Source organism: Nerophis ophidion, linkage group LG09 (genome assembly GCF_033978795.1).
Source record: "Nerophis ophidion isolate RoL-2023_Sa linkage group LG09, RoL_Noph_v1.0, whole genome shotgun sequence".
In the NCBI taxonomy this organism is placed as follows: Eukaryota; Metazoa; Chordata; class Actinopteri; order Syngnathiformes; family Syngnathidae; genus Nerophis; species Nerophis ophidion.
This window is the reverse complement of record NC_084619.1, coordinates 62,563,268-62,579,021: the sequence shown is the minus strand read 5'-3', so window position 1 is coordinate 62,579,021 and position 15,754 is coordinate 62,563,268. Positions and strand designations below refer to the sequence as shown.

At 42.6% G+C, this 15,754-nt stretch overlaps 1 protein-coding gene across 2 annotated transcripts in view; it reads right to left on the bottom strand.

Moving 5' to 3' along the window:
* LOC133559608 (echinoderm microtubule-associated protein-like 6) overlaps positions 1–15,754 on the bottom strand; it is a 59,354-nt gene that overhangs the window by 18,219 nt on the left and 25,381 nt on the right. Inside the window, exons 20-39 of one of the 2 annotated variants that reach the window (XM_061911515.1) lie at positions 15,649–15,749; positions 13,709–13,911; positions 13,447–13,558; positions 13,216–13,343; positions 12,322–12,463; positions 11,016–11,168; positions 10,784–10,930; positions 10,632–10,720; positions 10,392–10,568; positions 7,398–7,626; positions 7,187–7,313; positions 7,030–7,108; positions 6,825–6,954; positions 6,665–6,763; positions 4,345–4,518; positions 4,068–4,276; positions 3,851–4,008; positions 3,662–3,776; positions 3,397–3,585; positions 758–930 (exon numbers count right to left, since the gene is read on the bottom strand). In XM_061911515.1, the coding sequence (XP_061767499.1) occupies positions 758–930; positions 3,397–3,585; positions 3,662–3,776; positions 3,851–4,008; positions 4,068–4,276; positions 4,345–4,518; positions 6,665–6,763; positions 6,825–6,954; positions 7,030–7,108; positions 7,187–7,313; positions 7,398–7,626; positions 10,392–10,568; positions 10,632–10,720; positions 10,784–10,930; positions 11,016–11,168; positions 12,322–12,463; positions 13,216–13,343; positions 13,447–13,558; positions 13,709–13,911; positions 15,649–15,749 (2,934 nt within the window). The remainder of the gene's footprint in view (positions 1–757; positions 931–3,396; positions 3,586–3,661; positions 3,777–3,850; positions 4,009–4,067; positions 4,277–4,344; positions 4,519–6,664; positions 6,764–6,824; positions 6,955–7,029; positions 7,109–7,186; positions 7,314–7,397; positions 7,627–10,391; positions 10,569–10,631; positions 10,721–10,783; positions 10,931–11,015; positions 11,169–12,321; positions 12,464–13,215; positions 13,344–13,446; positions 13,559–13,708; positions 13,912–15,648; positions 15,750–15,754) is intronic. The other variant, XM_061911516.1, reaches the window with a different exon arrangement.

The following is a 15,754-nucleotide window of genomic DNA, read 5'->3' as shown; positions in this document are numbered from 1 at the left end:
ACACCTTTGGCTAGACTTTCAGCCACACCTTTAACAAGACCTTCAGCCACACCTTTAACAAGACCTTCAGCCACACCTTAGCAAGACCTTCAGCCACACTTTTAGCAAAACCTTCAGCCACACATTTAGCAAAACTTTCAGCCAAACTTTTAGCAAGACCTTCAGACACACCTTTAACAAGACCTTCAACCACACTTTTAGCAAGACTTTTACCCACACCTTTGGCTAGACTTTCAGCCACACCTTTAGCAAAACTTTCAGCCACACCTTTAACAATACTTTCAACCACACCTTTAGCTAGACGTTCAGCTATTCCTTTAACAAGACGTTCAGCCACACCTTTACCAAGACGTTCAACCACACTTAGCAAGACCTTCAGTCACACCTTTAACAAGACCTCCATCCACACCTTTAACAAGACCATCCTTCAGAAAGACCTCCAGAAAGACCTCAGGCCACACCTTCAGCAAGACATCCAGCCACACCTTTGCCAAAATCTTCAGCCACGTCCTGAGCAAAACCTTCAGCCACACCTTTAGCAAGACCTCAATCCACACGTTTAACAAGACCTTCAGCCACACCTTTACCAAAAAGTTCAACCACACTTAGCAAGACCTTCAATTACACCTTTAACAAGACGTCCATCCACACCTTTAACAAGACCTTAGTCACACCTTGAGCAAAACCTTCAGCCACACCTTTAGCAAGACCTCCAGCCAAACCTTTAGCGTGATGTTGGGAGAGGTCACGTTATTACCTGATGTCCTGAATGGCGGCACCACGGTCTCTCTTCTTGGCCCACACCTTGAGGGAGTTGGAGAAGAGGAGTAGGAACTCTCCGTTCTTCATCCCCACTGCCAGCATCTCTCCATCCCAACTGAAGCTCACGCTCACCGCTGCATGGCCAACACACACCTTCTTCTGCAGCTTCTGCAGCGTGGGACACACAACCACATAACTAGATGTGAGATAACTAGATGTGAGATAACTAGATAAGAAATAACTAGATATCAGATGTCCTAATATCTATTTTTTTAGCCCACTGACTATTTTGCTAGTTAGTGTGCTAGATATTTTGCTCATGACCTTGATGGTTACATTTGGAGTTATCTTGTCAGCTAGTTTGCTAAATCACAGGTCATATATCTTATGAACTATTTCGTTATATTTCTATATAACTTACTAGTTATTTTGTTGGTTGTCTTGTTAGTTAGCTTGCTACATCCCAGGCTAGTTAGCGTGAGTTTCGAGAGTTACCTTGCCAGCTAACGTTCTATTGGTTGTCTTGTTAGTTATCTTTCTAGGTAAATAGCTAGTTAGCTTGCTAGATCACAGGCCAGTTAGCGTGAGTTTTAGTTACCTTGAAAGGTAACTTTCTAGGTAGTTTGTTGGTTGGTTGTTTAGTTATGTTTCTAGGTATTTAGCTAATTAACCTGTTGGGACACAGGCTAGTTATTGCACGTTTTGAGAGTTACCTTGCTAGCTACCATACTAGTTATTTTGTTGGTTGGCTTTTTAGTAATCTTTCTAGGTATTCAGCTAGTTAGCTACAGTTTTAAGAGTAACCTTGCTAGATAACTTTCGAGTTAATTTGTTGGTTGTCCTGTTCGTTATCTTTCTAGGCATTAAGCCAGTTAGCGTGATTTTGAAAGTTACCTTGCAGGCTAACTTTGTAGTTATTTTGTGGGTTGTCCTGTTAGTTATCTTTCTAGGCATTTTTCTAGTTAGCTTGCTTGATCACAGGCTAGTTATCGTGAGTTTTGAGAGGTACCTTGCAAGCTAACTTTTGAGTTATTTTGTTAGATATCTTTCTACATATTTAGCTACTTAGCGTGCTAGATCACACGCTAGTTATTGTTAGTTTTGAGAGTTACTTTGCAAGCTAATGTTCAAGTTACTTTGTTTGTTGTCTTGTTAGTTATCTTTCGAGGTATTTAGCTAGTTAGCTTGCTACATCCCAGGCTAGTTAGCGTGAGTTTTGAGAGTTACCTAACTAGCTAACTTTTTAATAAATGTCAGTTGTCTTGTTAATTATATTTCTAGGTATTTAGCCAGTTAGCTTGCTAGATCACAGGCTAGTTAGCGTGAGTTTGAGTTGCCTTGAAAGCTAACTTTGTAGTTAGTTTGTTGGTTGTTTGTTAAGTTATCTTTCAAGGTATATAGCTAGTTAACTTATTGGGACACAGGCTGGTTATCATAAGGTTTGAAAATGACCTTGCTAGCAAACGTTTTAGTTATTTTGTTGGGTGTCTTTTGTAATCTTTCTAGGTATTTAGCTAGTTAGCTTGAGTTTTGAGAGTAACCTTGCTAGCTAACTTTCAAGTTATTTTATTGGTTGTCTTGTCAGTTATCTTTCTAGGCATTTAGCTAGTTAGCATGATTTTGAAAGTTACCTTGCAGGCTAACTTTCTGGTTATGTTGTTGTTTGTCTTGTTAGTTATCTTTCAATGTATTCAGCTAGTTAACTTGCTTTATCACAGGCTGGCTAGCGTGAGTTTTTAGAGTTACCTTGCACGTTAACTTTTTAGTTAATTTGTTGGTTTTGATAGTTATCTTTCTACATATTTACAGGTAGCTATTTAGCTTGGTAGATCACAGGCTAGTTATTGTGAGTTTTGAGAGTTACCTTGCCAGCTTATGTTCTAGTTAGTTTGTTGGTTGTCCTGTTTGTTATCTTTCTAAGTATTTAGCTAGTTAGCATGAGTTTTGAGAGTTACCTTGCTAGCTAACTTTCCAGTTATTTTGTTGGTTTTGTTAGTTATCTTTCTACATATTTAACTAGTTAGCTTGCTCGATCACAGGCTAGTTATTGTGAGTTTTGAGAGTTACCTTGCTAGCTAACTTTCTGGTTATTTTGTTGGTTGTTTTGTTAGTTATCTTTCTAAGTAATTAGCTAGTTAGCTTGCTCAATCACAGGCTAGTTATTGTGAATTTGGAGAGTTACCTTGCCAGCTAACGTTCTAGTTAGTTTGTTGGTTGTCTTGTTTGTTATCTTTATAGGTATTTAGCTAGTTAGCATGAGTTGTGGTTACCATGCAAGCTAACTTGTTAACTAATTTGTTGGTTTGGTTAGTTATCTTTCTACGTATTTAGCTAGTTACCTTGCTAGATCATACACTAGTTAGCGTGAGTTTTGAGAGTTACCTTGCAAGCTAACTTTTTTGATAATTTGTTGGTTTTTTTAGATATCTTTCTACGTATTTAGCTGGTTAGCTTGCTGCATAATCAGCCCTTTATCTTGAGCTACTCATTTTGCTACAGTAGTTACCTCTCTTGTTATCTTTTTAGGTATTTTGCTAGTTACCTCAGGTTAACTTGTTACCTTGCTTGGTATTTAAAAGATTTGCTAGTTATCCTGTTAGTAGTCTTTCTAGCTAGCTGGTTAGTCGGCCGGACCTTGTCAGCGAGGTCCCACAGCCTGACGGTGCCGTCGTCGCCGGCCGTGACCAAGACCTCCTTGGCGGGATGACACGTCAGACCCCAGACGCCGCCCCGGGCGTGGCTGTCCAACAACACGTTGGATGCCGCGTTCTTCTCGCCCACCTCGATGATCTCGCCGTCCTTGGTGCCCACCAGGATCTTGCCCTGAGGAGGAGGAAGCGCCGGAGTGAGCGAGTGCAACGGAGACGACAGAGGCGCGCGGAAGGCGAAGAAGTCTCACTCTGCCTCGGCACACGGAGCGCACGCACTCCACGGGGCGAGACGACTCCAGCTGGAACGCCCGGCAGCGTTTCATCTCCTGGTCCCAGAGCTTGACGGCGCCGCCCTCCTTGGTTCTGTCAGGGAGACACAGGAAAAGGACTCAGCGGCGCCTCCCGGACACAGCGTGCGGTGTTGCGTTCTCACTGACGGCCTCTCCTTGCCGCCGGTTACGATGAGGCCGTCCCTCAGCGTGGTGTACATGCAGAAGACGGGTCCCGTGTGCGCCTTGGCCACCGCCCTCAGCAGGAAGTGCTCCCGCCACACGTACACGTCGCCGTTGATGGCGCCCGTGAAGGTCAGGTCCACCTGTGGAGGAGAAGGTTCTGCAATGTTCCGCCTCGCTGCTGGGGTGTGTTCCAACTCACGGCTCCAAAAGCGAGGGACAGCATGGTCTGCATGCGGCCGCCCTCCAGCGTGGACACCACGCCTTTCTTGTACACCAGAGCTCCGCCCACCAGCGTCCAGAACTTCACGTGTTTGATTCCCACCGACACAAACTGACAGTCCGAGTCCGGCCGGAACTCCGCCGCAAAGATCCTGTGGGGATGTCCCGCTCTGGCGCACACTCTGGAGCCTGCGGGGAGGGGGGGGGGCGAGTGTCTGGTTACGGGCGAGTGACGGGGCGCGTGCGAGAGTGGCCACCTTCGTGCCAGCGCCACACGCTGACAGTGTGTTCGGGGTCCACGCCCACGGACAGCAGCAGCTTGCCGGTGGCGCTGAAGTTGACGTAAGCCACGCCCCTGGAGTGAGCGCAGCGCAGGACGGACAGCGTGCGCTTGCTCATGGCGTCCCATACGTGGATGCACGGCGTGCCGCCTGCAGGGGGGACAGTCGTTACCTCGGCAACAGTGGGAGGACAGGGTAACCATGGCAACAACAGAGCAGTTTTGAAAGCAGGACAACCACAATTAGATGTTGTGGTTTATTTCACTTCCAGTATTCCTGAGCAACTTTTATTGATACACTTTTTTGTTGGATTGATGATACCATGTATGATGATTCCATGTACAATAATATAATTTACAATGATACTATGTATGATGATACCATGTACAATAATATAATTTACAATGATACTATGTATGATGATGCCATGTACGATGATACTATAGAATAGAATAGAAATTACTTTATTGATCCCTGAGTCCCTATGTATGATGATACCATTTACGATATGTATGACGATACCATGTACAATGATAGATGTATGATGATACCGTATATAATACATGTACGATGATATCATGTATGATAATACATGTACGATGATACCATGTATGATAATACAATGGAACATGCAGCCTAATATGTAACCTCACATGTAACTTAACATGCAACCTAACATGTAACCTAGAATGTAACGTCACATGTAACTTAACATGCAACCTAACATGTAACCTCACATGTAACCCCACATGTAACTTAACATGCAATATAACATGCAACCTAACATGTAACCTCACATGCAAATTAACAAGCAATCTAACATGTAACCCCGCATGCAATCCAACATGTAACCTCACATGTAACCCCACATGTAACTTAACATGCAACCTAACATGTAACCTAATATGTAACCTAGAATGTAACCCCACATGTAACTTAGCATGTTACTTAACATTTAACCTTACATGCAACCCCACATGTATCTTAACATGCAACCTCACATGCAACCTTACACATAACCTTACATGTAACCTCACAAGTAACTCAACATGTAACTTAACATGCAACCTAACATGTAACCTAATATGTAACCTAGAATGTAACCTCACACGTAACTTAACACGTTACTTAACATGTAACCTCACATGCAACCTCACATGTATCTTAACATACAACATCACATGTAACCTCGCATGCAACCTCACACGTAACCTTACATGTAACCTTACATGTAACCTCACATGTAACTCAACATGTAACCTAACATGTAACCTTACATGTAACTTAACATGCAACCTCACATGTAACTTAACATATAACCTAAGATGTAACCTCACATGTAACTTAACATGCAACCTCACATGAAACTTAACATTAAACCTCATATGTAACTTAACATGTAACCTTACATGTAACCTTACATGTAACTTCACAAGTAACTTAACATGTAACCTCACATGTAACCCAAGATGTAACATCACATGTAACTTACATGCAACCTAACATGTAACGTTACATGCAACTTAGCATATAACCTCACATATGTAACATCACATGTAACTTAACATGCAACTTAACATGCAACTTAACATGTAACCTCATATGCAACTTAACATGTAACGTAAAAACACGTAACCTCACATGTAACTTAAAAACATGTAATCTCACATGTAACTTAAAATGCAACCTAACATGTAACCTCACATGTAACTTAAAAACATGTAACCTCACATGTACTGTATGTGCTAGTAGACATGATCACTCAAATGCTAGCAGTCAGCATACTAGCAGACAATGTTTAGGAAAGGTTGAGAATGTGACAATCATTAAAATGGTGATGCACTTGGAATACTAAATGGAAGTTATTGTGTGTATGTATTTGTGTGAGTGTGTGTGTGTGTGTGTGTATGTATTTGTGTGTGTGTGTGTCTTTGTGTGTGTGGTTCTACCTGCAAGGTCTCGATATCACCTTGACAAAGTGACGATGATGAAGATGACGACAACAATGAGGATGAGGGTGTTGACGATGAAGATGATGTTTATAAAAATGAGGATGAGGGTGTTGATAATGATGACGATGATGATGAAGATGATGACGCAGCCGAACAAAAACAAGGTGAAACAAAAGCTGCAGTGAGTCGACTCATGCTCGCGTCAGCCATGACGTCACATCCGGAATTCAAGCGATGACTTCACTGCCGAGCTGCTACAGCATGCTAACTGGCTAGCATGCTAACAGGCTAGCATGCTAAAATGCTAACGGTGGCAAAGAGGAAACAGGAAGTGTTGACGTTACCAATCTGTCCAGTGGCGATGACGTTGTCATACTTGGGGTGTTGGTTGACTGTCAGACACAAGACGTCCTCCGTGTGTTCCACGTAGAAGCTCTGGTTTCCTGCGGCACACAAACACCACTCAGCCCCGGACGTCACATGACCACCGTCCCGCGTGCTCACCCGTGCTCAGGCTGTGTACGATGGCGGTGGCGGCAGTGTGGTAGACGATGTCGGCGCCGTCGTTCAGGTAGTGCAGATTGTTGCGGCAGTCGTGACCTCGGAAACCAAAGATGTGGTCCAGAACCAGGTCCTGTTGGGACCACAGGTCCACTTTAGGACACACACACACACACACACAGACACACACACATGCACACACACACACCTCGACCACTTTCTTCTTCTTGGAGGTGTTGTTCTTCTGCAACTTCTCTGGCTGTGGAGCAGCTCGACTGACAGGTGCTCTGCAATCAATCAATCAATCAATCAATCAATCGGTTGATCAGGTGTGTGTGTGTGTGTGTGTGTGTGTGTGTGTGTACCTCTCATCAGCAGTGATATCTTTGCTCTGATGTTGAGGTTTACTTCCTGTCATGTGTCTGAGGCTGACAGCGGCCATCTTGGCCACGTAGTCCACACACCTTTCACGGGCGACGTCGCTGTCATAACCTGCACACACACACACGCACACACACGCACACACAAGTGTGTAAAGAACACACACGTCACAAGCACAAACGAGCGGACGCTGACCGCCGTCTTCCTCGACGTCATCGTCCGACTCTTCGCTGTCGCCGAGCGCGCTGTTCTCCTGGGGCCCCTCCCCCTCTCTGCCGACTCCGCCCCCCCGCTCTCGCGTCCAGATCATGAGCGCCGTGTCGGCCCCGCCCACCGACAGCAGGGCCGCATCGTCGTGAGCCCAGCGCACGTTGGTCACCTGCGCGCTGTGGCCCAGGTAACGCTTGAAACGCGCAAACTGACCCTGCGCACACACACACACACACACATCGATACACACACACAATAATCAATGTATGTCTTAATGCATGTGCGTATGTGTATTAATGTTTGTGTATGTTTTAATGCATGTGCATATGTGTATTAATGTGTGTGTATGTTTTAATGTGTGCGTGTGTGTCTATTAATGTGTGTTAATATGTTTGCGTGTGTGTGAAAGTGTTATAATGTGCGTGCGGGTGTATTAATGTGTGTTAATGTGTGTATGTTTTAATGTGTGTGTGTGTGTGTGTATTAATGTGTGTGGGAAAGTGTTTTAATGTGCATGCGTATGTATTAATGTGTGTTAATGTGTGTATGTTTTAATGTGTGTGTGTTTGTATTAGTGTGTGTTAATGTGTGTATGTTTTAATGTGTGTGTGTGTATTAATGTGTGTTGATGTGTGCGTGTGTGTGTGAAAGTGTTTTAATGTGCGTGCGCGTGTATTAATGTGTGTATGTTTTAATGTGTGTGTGTTAATGTGTGTGAAAGTGTGTGTGTGTATGCGTGTGTGTGAAAGTGTTTTAATGTGTGTGTATTAATGTGTGTTAATGTGTGCGCGTGTGTGTATTAATGTGTGCGTGTATTGTGTGTTAATGTATGTGTATGTTTTGATGTGTGAGTATTAATGTGTGTTAATGTGTGTGTATGTTTTAATGTGTGCCTATTAATGTGTGTTAATGTGTTTGCGTGTGTGTGAAAGTGTTTTAATGTGCGTGCGCGTGTATTAATGTGTGTTAATGTGTGTATGTTTTAGTGTGTGTGTGTATTAATGTATGTTAATGTATCCGTGTGTATGCATGTGTGTGAAAGTGTTTTAACGTGTGTGTATTAATGTGTGTTAATGTGTGTGTGTGTTAATGTGTGTGTTTTAATGTGTGCGTATTAATATGTGCGTGTGTATGCGTGTGTGTGAAACTGTTTTAATGTGTGTGTATTTATGTGTGTTAATGTGTGCACGTGTGTGTATTAATGTGTGCATGTATTGTGTGTTAATGTGTGTGTATGTTTTAATGTGTGAGTGTGTGTGTGTATTAATGTGTGTGTATGTTTTAATGTGTGCCTATTAATGTGTGTTAATGTGTTTGCGTGTGTGTGAAAGTGTTTTAATGTGCGTGCATGTGTATTAATGTGTGTTAATGTGTGTATGTGTGTGTGTTTTAATGTGTGTGTGTGTATTAATGTGTGTTAATGTGTTTGCATGTGTGTGAAAGTGTTTTAATGTGCGCGCGTGTGTATTAATGTGTGTTAATGTGTGTATGTTTTAGTGTGTGTGTGTATTAATATGTGTTAATGTATGCGTGTGTATGCATGTGTGTGAAAGTGTTTTAATGTGTGTGTATTAATGTGTGTTAATGTGTGCGTGTGTGTGTATTAATGTGTGCGTGTATTGTGTGTTAATGTGTGTGTCTGTTTTATTGTGTGAGTGTGTGTGTGTATTAATGTGTGTTGTGTGTGTATGTTTTAATGTGTGCCTATTAATGTGTGTTAATGTGTTTGCGTGTGTGTGAAAGTGTTTTAATGTGCGTGCGTGTGTATTAATGTGTGTTAATGTGTGTACGTGTGTGTTTTAAAGTGTGTGTGTGTATTAATGTGTGTTAATGTGTTTGAGTGTGTGTGAAATGTTTTAATGTGCGTGCGCGTGTATTAATGTGTGTTAAAGTGTGTATGTGTATTAATGTGTGTTAATGTGTGTATGTTTTAGTGTGTGTGTGTATTAATGTGTGTTAATGTATGCGTGCGTATGCATGTGTGTGAAAGTGTTTTAATGTGTGTGTATTAATGTGTGTTAATGTGTGTGTGTTTTAATGTGTGCGTGTGTGTGTGTGTATTAATGTGTGTTAATGTGTTTGCGTGTGTGTGAAAGTGTTTTAATGTGCGTGCGCATGTATTAAGTGTGTTAATGTGTGTATGTGTTAATTTGTGCGTGTGTGAAAGTGTTTTAATGTGTGTGTATTAATGTGTATTAATGTGTGTTAATGTGTGCGCGTGTGTGTATTAATGTGTGTTAATGTGTGCATGTGTGTTTGCGTGGGTGTGAAAGTGTTTTAATGTGTGTGTATTAATGTGTGTTAATGTGTACGCGTGTTTGTATTAATGTGTGTTAATGTGTGCATGTGTGTTTGCGTAGGTGTGAAAGTGTTTTAGTGTGTGCGTGTATTAATGCGTGTGTTAACGTGTTTGTATGTATTAATGTGTGCGTGTATTGAAGTGTGTTAATGTGTGTAAGTGTAATAATGTGAATGTGTGAGTGTGTGAATGGGTGTTTTAATGTGTGAGTGAGTGTATTATTGTGTGTGTGTGTTATTGCATGTGTATATGCATGTGTGTGTGTGTATTATGTGTGTGTGTTGTAAAATGTGTGTGTGGTTATTAATGCGTGTTTGAGCATGTATATTAATGTGTGCGTGTGTGAATCTATTAATTTGTGCGCGTGTGTATGATGTGTATGTGTGCGCACTTGCGTGTGTGTTTATGTGTGTGCATTATTGTGTATGTGTGTGCGCGTATGTTTGTATATGTGGGTGTGTATTAATGTGTGTGTGTATAAAGCATTGTAGTAATGTGTATGTGTGTATTCATGTGTGTGTGTGTATTAGCATGTGCGATAAAGTGTGCGTATTATTGTGTGTATGTGTGTGTATTAATGCATGAGTGTGTCTGTGTTTTAATGTGTGCATTTATTAATGTGTGTGTATTCGTGTGTGTATTAATGTGTGTGTATGCACGTGTGTGTGAGTGTGTCGTACAGTGACAGGGTAGCTGAAGACTTTGAGGAAGCCAAAGTCGTCCCCGGTGGCGAGCAGCGTGCGGTCGCGTGTGAGGGAGGTGGCGTTGACGTCGGTGATGTCACTGTGGGTGGGCCAGATGCCCTCACAGGTGTCTCCCAGCACGCAGGTCCAGGTGTCCCAGTGCAGTCGCTCCAGCTGCACGCCAAGAGCACATGATCAGCTGAGGCGGCGCGTGACGCCATGTCGGCGCCCACCGACCTGCGAGTGTTTGATGAGCTGGCGTCTTCCCCGCGGCGCTTCGAAGAAAAGCTGCTCCTTGGCGCCCGTGTTCACCTGCAGCAGCTTACCTGCGGGCGCACGTGTGACATCACCTCCAACATGCAGGGAGGAGGATAGGAAGTGAGCGTTACCTCGCGTGTCCCAGTCCACGTGCGTGACGTAGGTGGACGCCCCCTTGCACACGCCCACTCTCTTGCTGCTCGCTATGTTGTAAATGTCCACGTAGCTGTCATGTGACGCCACCGCCAGGTATTTAGCAGACTCTGCAACACAGTGAGCTTAGGCCACGCCCATAATCATGGAGGAACTTCAGTCACCAGAGGGCGCCTCTATTGATATTGTCTGACAAAAAGGTGTGTGTACCTGGACTGAAGCGGATGTCAGAGATGGCGTCTCGGCGGTGATGGAAGCTGAGGATATCCTCCAACGTGTCGGCGTTCACCACCAACACGCCACCATCACTGAGACCCACCGCCAACATCTTGCCATCAGGGGAGAAAGCACAGCAACGACTGCCTGCAACACAAAAATAACATATGTGACCATGCATAACATAACATGTAAACAAACATGAAACATATGTGACCTAACATGTAACATAACATGTATCCGAACATGTAACATAAAATGTAACATATGTGACCTCATATGTAACCAAACAGGTAACATCAAATGTAATCTCACAAGTAACATATGTGACCTAACATGTAACATAAAGTGTAACCTCACAAGTAACATGTAACATAGCATGTAACATAACATGTACCATAACATGTAGTTTAAGCATGTAACCTCACATGCAACATTACATGTATCTTCACATGTAACATAAGATGTAACCTAATAAGTAACATGTAACATAGCATGTAACATAACATGTACCATAACCTGTAGCATAGCATGTAACCTCACCTGCAACATAACATGTAACTTCACATGTAACATAGCATGTAACATAACATGTAACATATGTGACCTCACATGTAACATAACATCTAACTTCACATGTAACACAACATGTAACATGATATGTAACCTCTCATGTAACCAAGCATGTAACATGATATGTGAACACACATGTAACATAAAATGTAACCCATCATCTAACCTCTAAAGTAACATAGGTGACCTCACATTTAACATGACATGTAACATAACATATGTGACCTCACATGTAACCGAACAAGTACCATAAAATGTAACCAAACATTTAAAATAACATGTAATCTCACATGTAACATAAAATGTAACAATATGTAACACAATATGTAACACAATATGTAACCTAATATATTACACAACGTGTAACATGTGACCTAAGATGTAACCTTACATGTAACATTACATATAACGTGACATGCAACACAATATGTAAACTAACATGTAACATAACATGTACCCTAACGTGTTACGTAATACGTAATATAGCATGTAGCATAATTTGTAACATAAAATGTAACACAGTATGTAACTTAATATGTAACATAACATGTGACACGAAATGTAACATAACATGTAACCTAACATTTACCATGAGATGTAACATAACATGTGACACGGAATGTAACTTAACATGTACCATAACATGTAACCTAACATTTACCATGAGATGTAACATGACATGTAACCTGAAATGTAACCAAACATGAGACATGACATCCCTGCTGACCTCTCTTCAGTTTGCGTACAGCCACCATGCGATGAGTGGAAGATGTCTCCCACAGTCTGAGAGTTCGGTCGTCGCTGACAGTGGCGCACACGGCCAGGAGGGGATGAGGGGCGAGACCCCACACCTCCCCTGCCATGTGACCCTGCGCGCGCACACACACACACACACACACACACACACACACACACACACACACACACACACACACACACACACACACACACAGGTTATCAAACGGAATGGGGACCAAGTGTTTGTTCAGTACTTGTGGGGACCACCCTTTCTACAGGTTGTGGAGGCATAAAAAATTAGGTAAAATGGCCACTAGCTCATACACGTCTTTAAATCTCTGGATTGATGAAGTAATGTGCTGTTCATACTTACTGGGGACCCTAGGGAAAAGGAGTTAATATGGTTCATGGGGACCAGATTTAAATAATTTTGCATAATTCACACAAATGTGTACATGACAACTGAGGACCATTTTAAAAAAGGTTCAAATTAAATATGACTAGCACTACGGCTGTCCTCTTATAGGAAGTTTCACGAGGGTGAAGTGATTAACTATTCACGGAAGAAGTGTGAGGAGAGCAGCGAGTGCAGTACCAGCTACAGCCCGATGAGGGGGCTGCTGTGCAAATGTCTCACACTCAAACTTACCAGTACACATATTTTATGGGCCAAAAGCTTATAAATCACTTAGGCATCTTCATTTAAAAAGGTTTCCCTTTAGGGGACCGTCTTTTTGGTCCCCATACCGTCAGAGGTCCCGTATAGGTGTTAACAGAGCGATGTCCCCATTAAGTCAGCATTTCCGGAACACACACACACACGTTTAAGGCAGAACCCACATGTGTTCAAAAAACACACACACACACACACACACACACACACCTGTACCAGCAGAGTCATGGGTCCAGTCTTGTCAATCTCCAGAATTTCGCCATTTTTGGTTCCCACTAGGATGTGTCCGTGTCCCAAAGTGATGGCCCTGATGGACGGGTTGTCCTCCAGCAGCAGTCCTGCACACACACGCAGGTGTTGAGACGCAGTAGGTGTGTGTGTGTGTGTGTGTGTGTGTGTGTGTGTGTGTGTGTGTGTGTGTGTGTATATGTGTGTTTGTACCTTTGGACCCTGCAGACAAAGCAGCTCTCTTGATGGCGTAGGTCTTCAAGCAGCGATCAAACATGTCATCCCATAGCTCCACCACGCCATCCTTCCCGCCTGTCACAAAGCCCTGAAAGACCACACTTTTAGCGTCCAGCTAACAAACACACACACACACACACACACACACACACACACACACACACACACACACACACACACACACACAGACACAGACACAGACACAGACACAGACACAGACACACACGCGTGCGTCCACCTTGTCCAGCGAGAACATGGCAAAGACCGGTCCGTCGTGGGCCTTGACGGTCTTCAGCAGCAGCGCCTCTTTCCAGACGTAAACGTCTCCCGTGGCGGCGCCGGTGAAGACCAGCGCATCGCTGCGGCCGTAACACGCAGACATCATGGTCTCCACACGTCCCACGCTCCTGAAGGCACCACGTTTGGAGGTCAGGCCGCCGCCTGGTGGGCGGAGAGAGAAGTGCCGTGAGAACAGTAAGTCATGTTTCCACTTCCTGGACTTTATACAAAACGCTGCAGAAGCTTGGTCGTAAAGAATAGCTTACCTTGACATAAAAGACGACAAAATTGAAAAATTAACAACAGTAAAATTTTTTTTTTTACTTCCTGTTTGACCCTCTTATTGTGTTGCCACTTCCTTTTCTGTATGTGTTTGCTTGGCAGGTGATCCGACGGACAAGACAAGCTAGCAACATTTTAAGAACAATATTTTAGTCCTTTCTCAGCAAGATTGGGTCTGAACCCGAATTACTTTTTTTGTCAAATCTTCCAAGATTTTCAGAACGTAAAACCACGACTTGCTTCCTTCCTTCCGTCCGCATGTCACGCTAAAAGCATTCGTCTTCCCGGCCATCAGATGGAAGTAGAGGTCAAGGCACCTCCGGCCAACAGAGACAGGAAAGGAAATGTCAACAAAATAAGAGCGTAAAACAGGAAGTAAACAAGACATGACCCGATTCGACCGGTGAGAGCGTATTATCGCCACAATTACAACCCTTTTCGCTCTTTTCATTATAATTAATGACACACGGGAGCGCCACAGAGTATTTTTTTCTTTTTGAAATGTTGATTGATTGTTTTTGAAACGAGGCACTTATTGGAACTAAGCGGCCGAACAAAAATAGTACTTTTAAATTCTCAGCATGGTGAATGAGGTATTTAGGTTTCTGTACAAATCTTTACTTTAATCAAAATTATAATCAACAAAAATGCCAAAATGATTGACTCTTTTTTTTTTTTTTTTTTTTTCAACGTCTTTATCAGTGGTGTCAAACTCATTTTAGATTGGGGGCCAGATGGAGAAAAATCTACTCCCAACTGGCAAAAATGTGGTACGATAACTTAAAAATAAAGACAACTTCAGATTGTTTTGTTTAAAAATATTTGTTGTTGGTTTTTTAACACTAAAAATAGTATTCTATGTTTGTCGTTATTTATATTTTCTGAATAAATTATGTGATATTGTTCATCAGTCAACTCATTGGTGTTAATTTTCTACCTATCAAGATAAAAAAAATATATCAAAATCTAATTACAGAATGTTATTTATGTTGTTTGCTCATTTTCCTCGAGTAGTGCACTAGCAGCCCTTTGAGACACTAGTGATTTAGGGCTATATAAGTAAACATTGATTGATTGATTGATATTTATTTTTTTACACATGTAGCATTATCTAAAAAGATACAAAGAATTGCTATGGCGACATCTAGTGAACACATTTAGAACAGCAGTTTCTTTCATTCAAAAATGTTGGCTTATTTTTATTCCTTGTCAAACTCATCTCGCGGGCCTGATAAAACCTGTTCACGGGCTGGTTCCGTACGTTTGACACACCTGGTTTACATGGTTCTGTTTTCCTCGTATTTCTGGGTTATTACAAATAGTTCGTAGTTCTTGCTTATTAGCCCCATAGTGCCCCATAGGCTTTGTTTTTTTGTCTTTTTCAGGCCCCTTACATGCACGAAAAGTCCCCTTATTATGGAGAAAAATGGTATATCGTGGAGTCCCCTCATTTTGCAGACGCCTCAGGTATGGCGAGAAATTAAATACTGCGGACATTAAGTTTTGGAAGACAAAGCAAAAAAAAACAAAAAAAAAACATAACGGCTGTAACACAAGTTTGGCGGAAGTGACGTAGGCCTGGGCCCAGGGGTGGACCGTGACGGGGACAACTCGGACCTGCGTGTGTCCAAAACTTGATGTGTTTGATTCCCACGGTCACCATCTTGTCCATCAGCAGGGGGTTGCACTTCAGTACAAAGATCTTCTCTTTGTTGCCGCTACA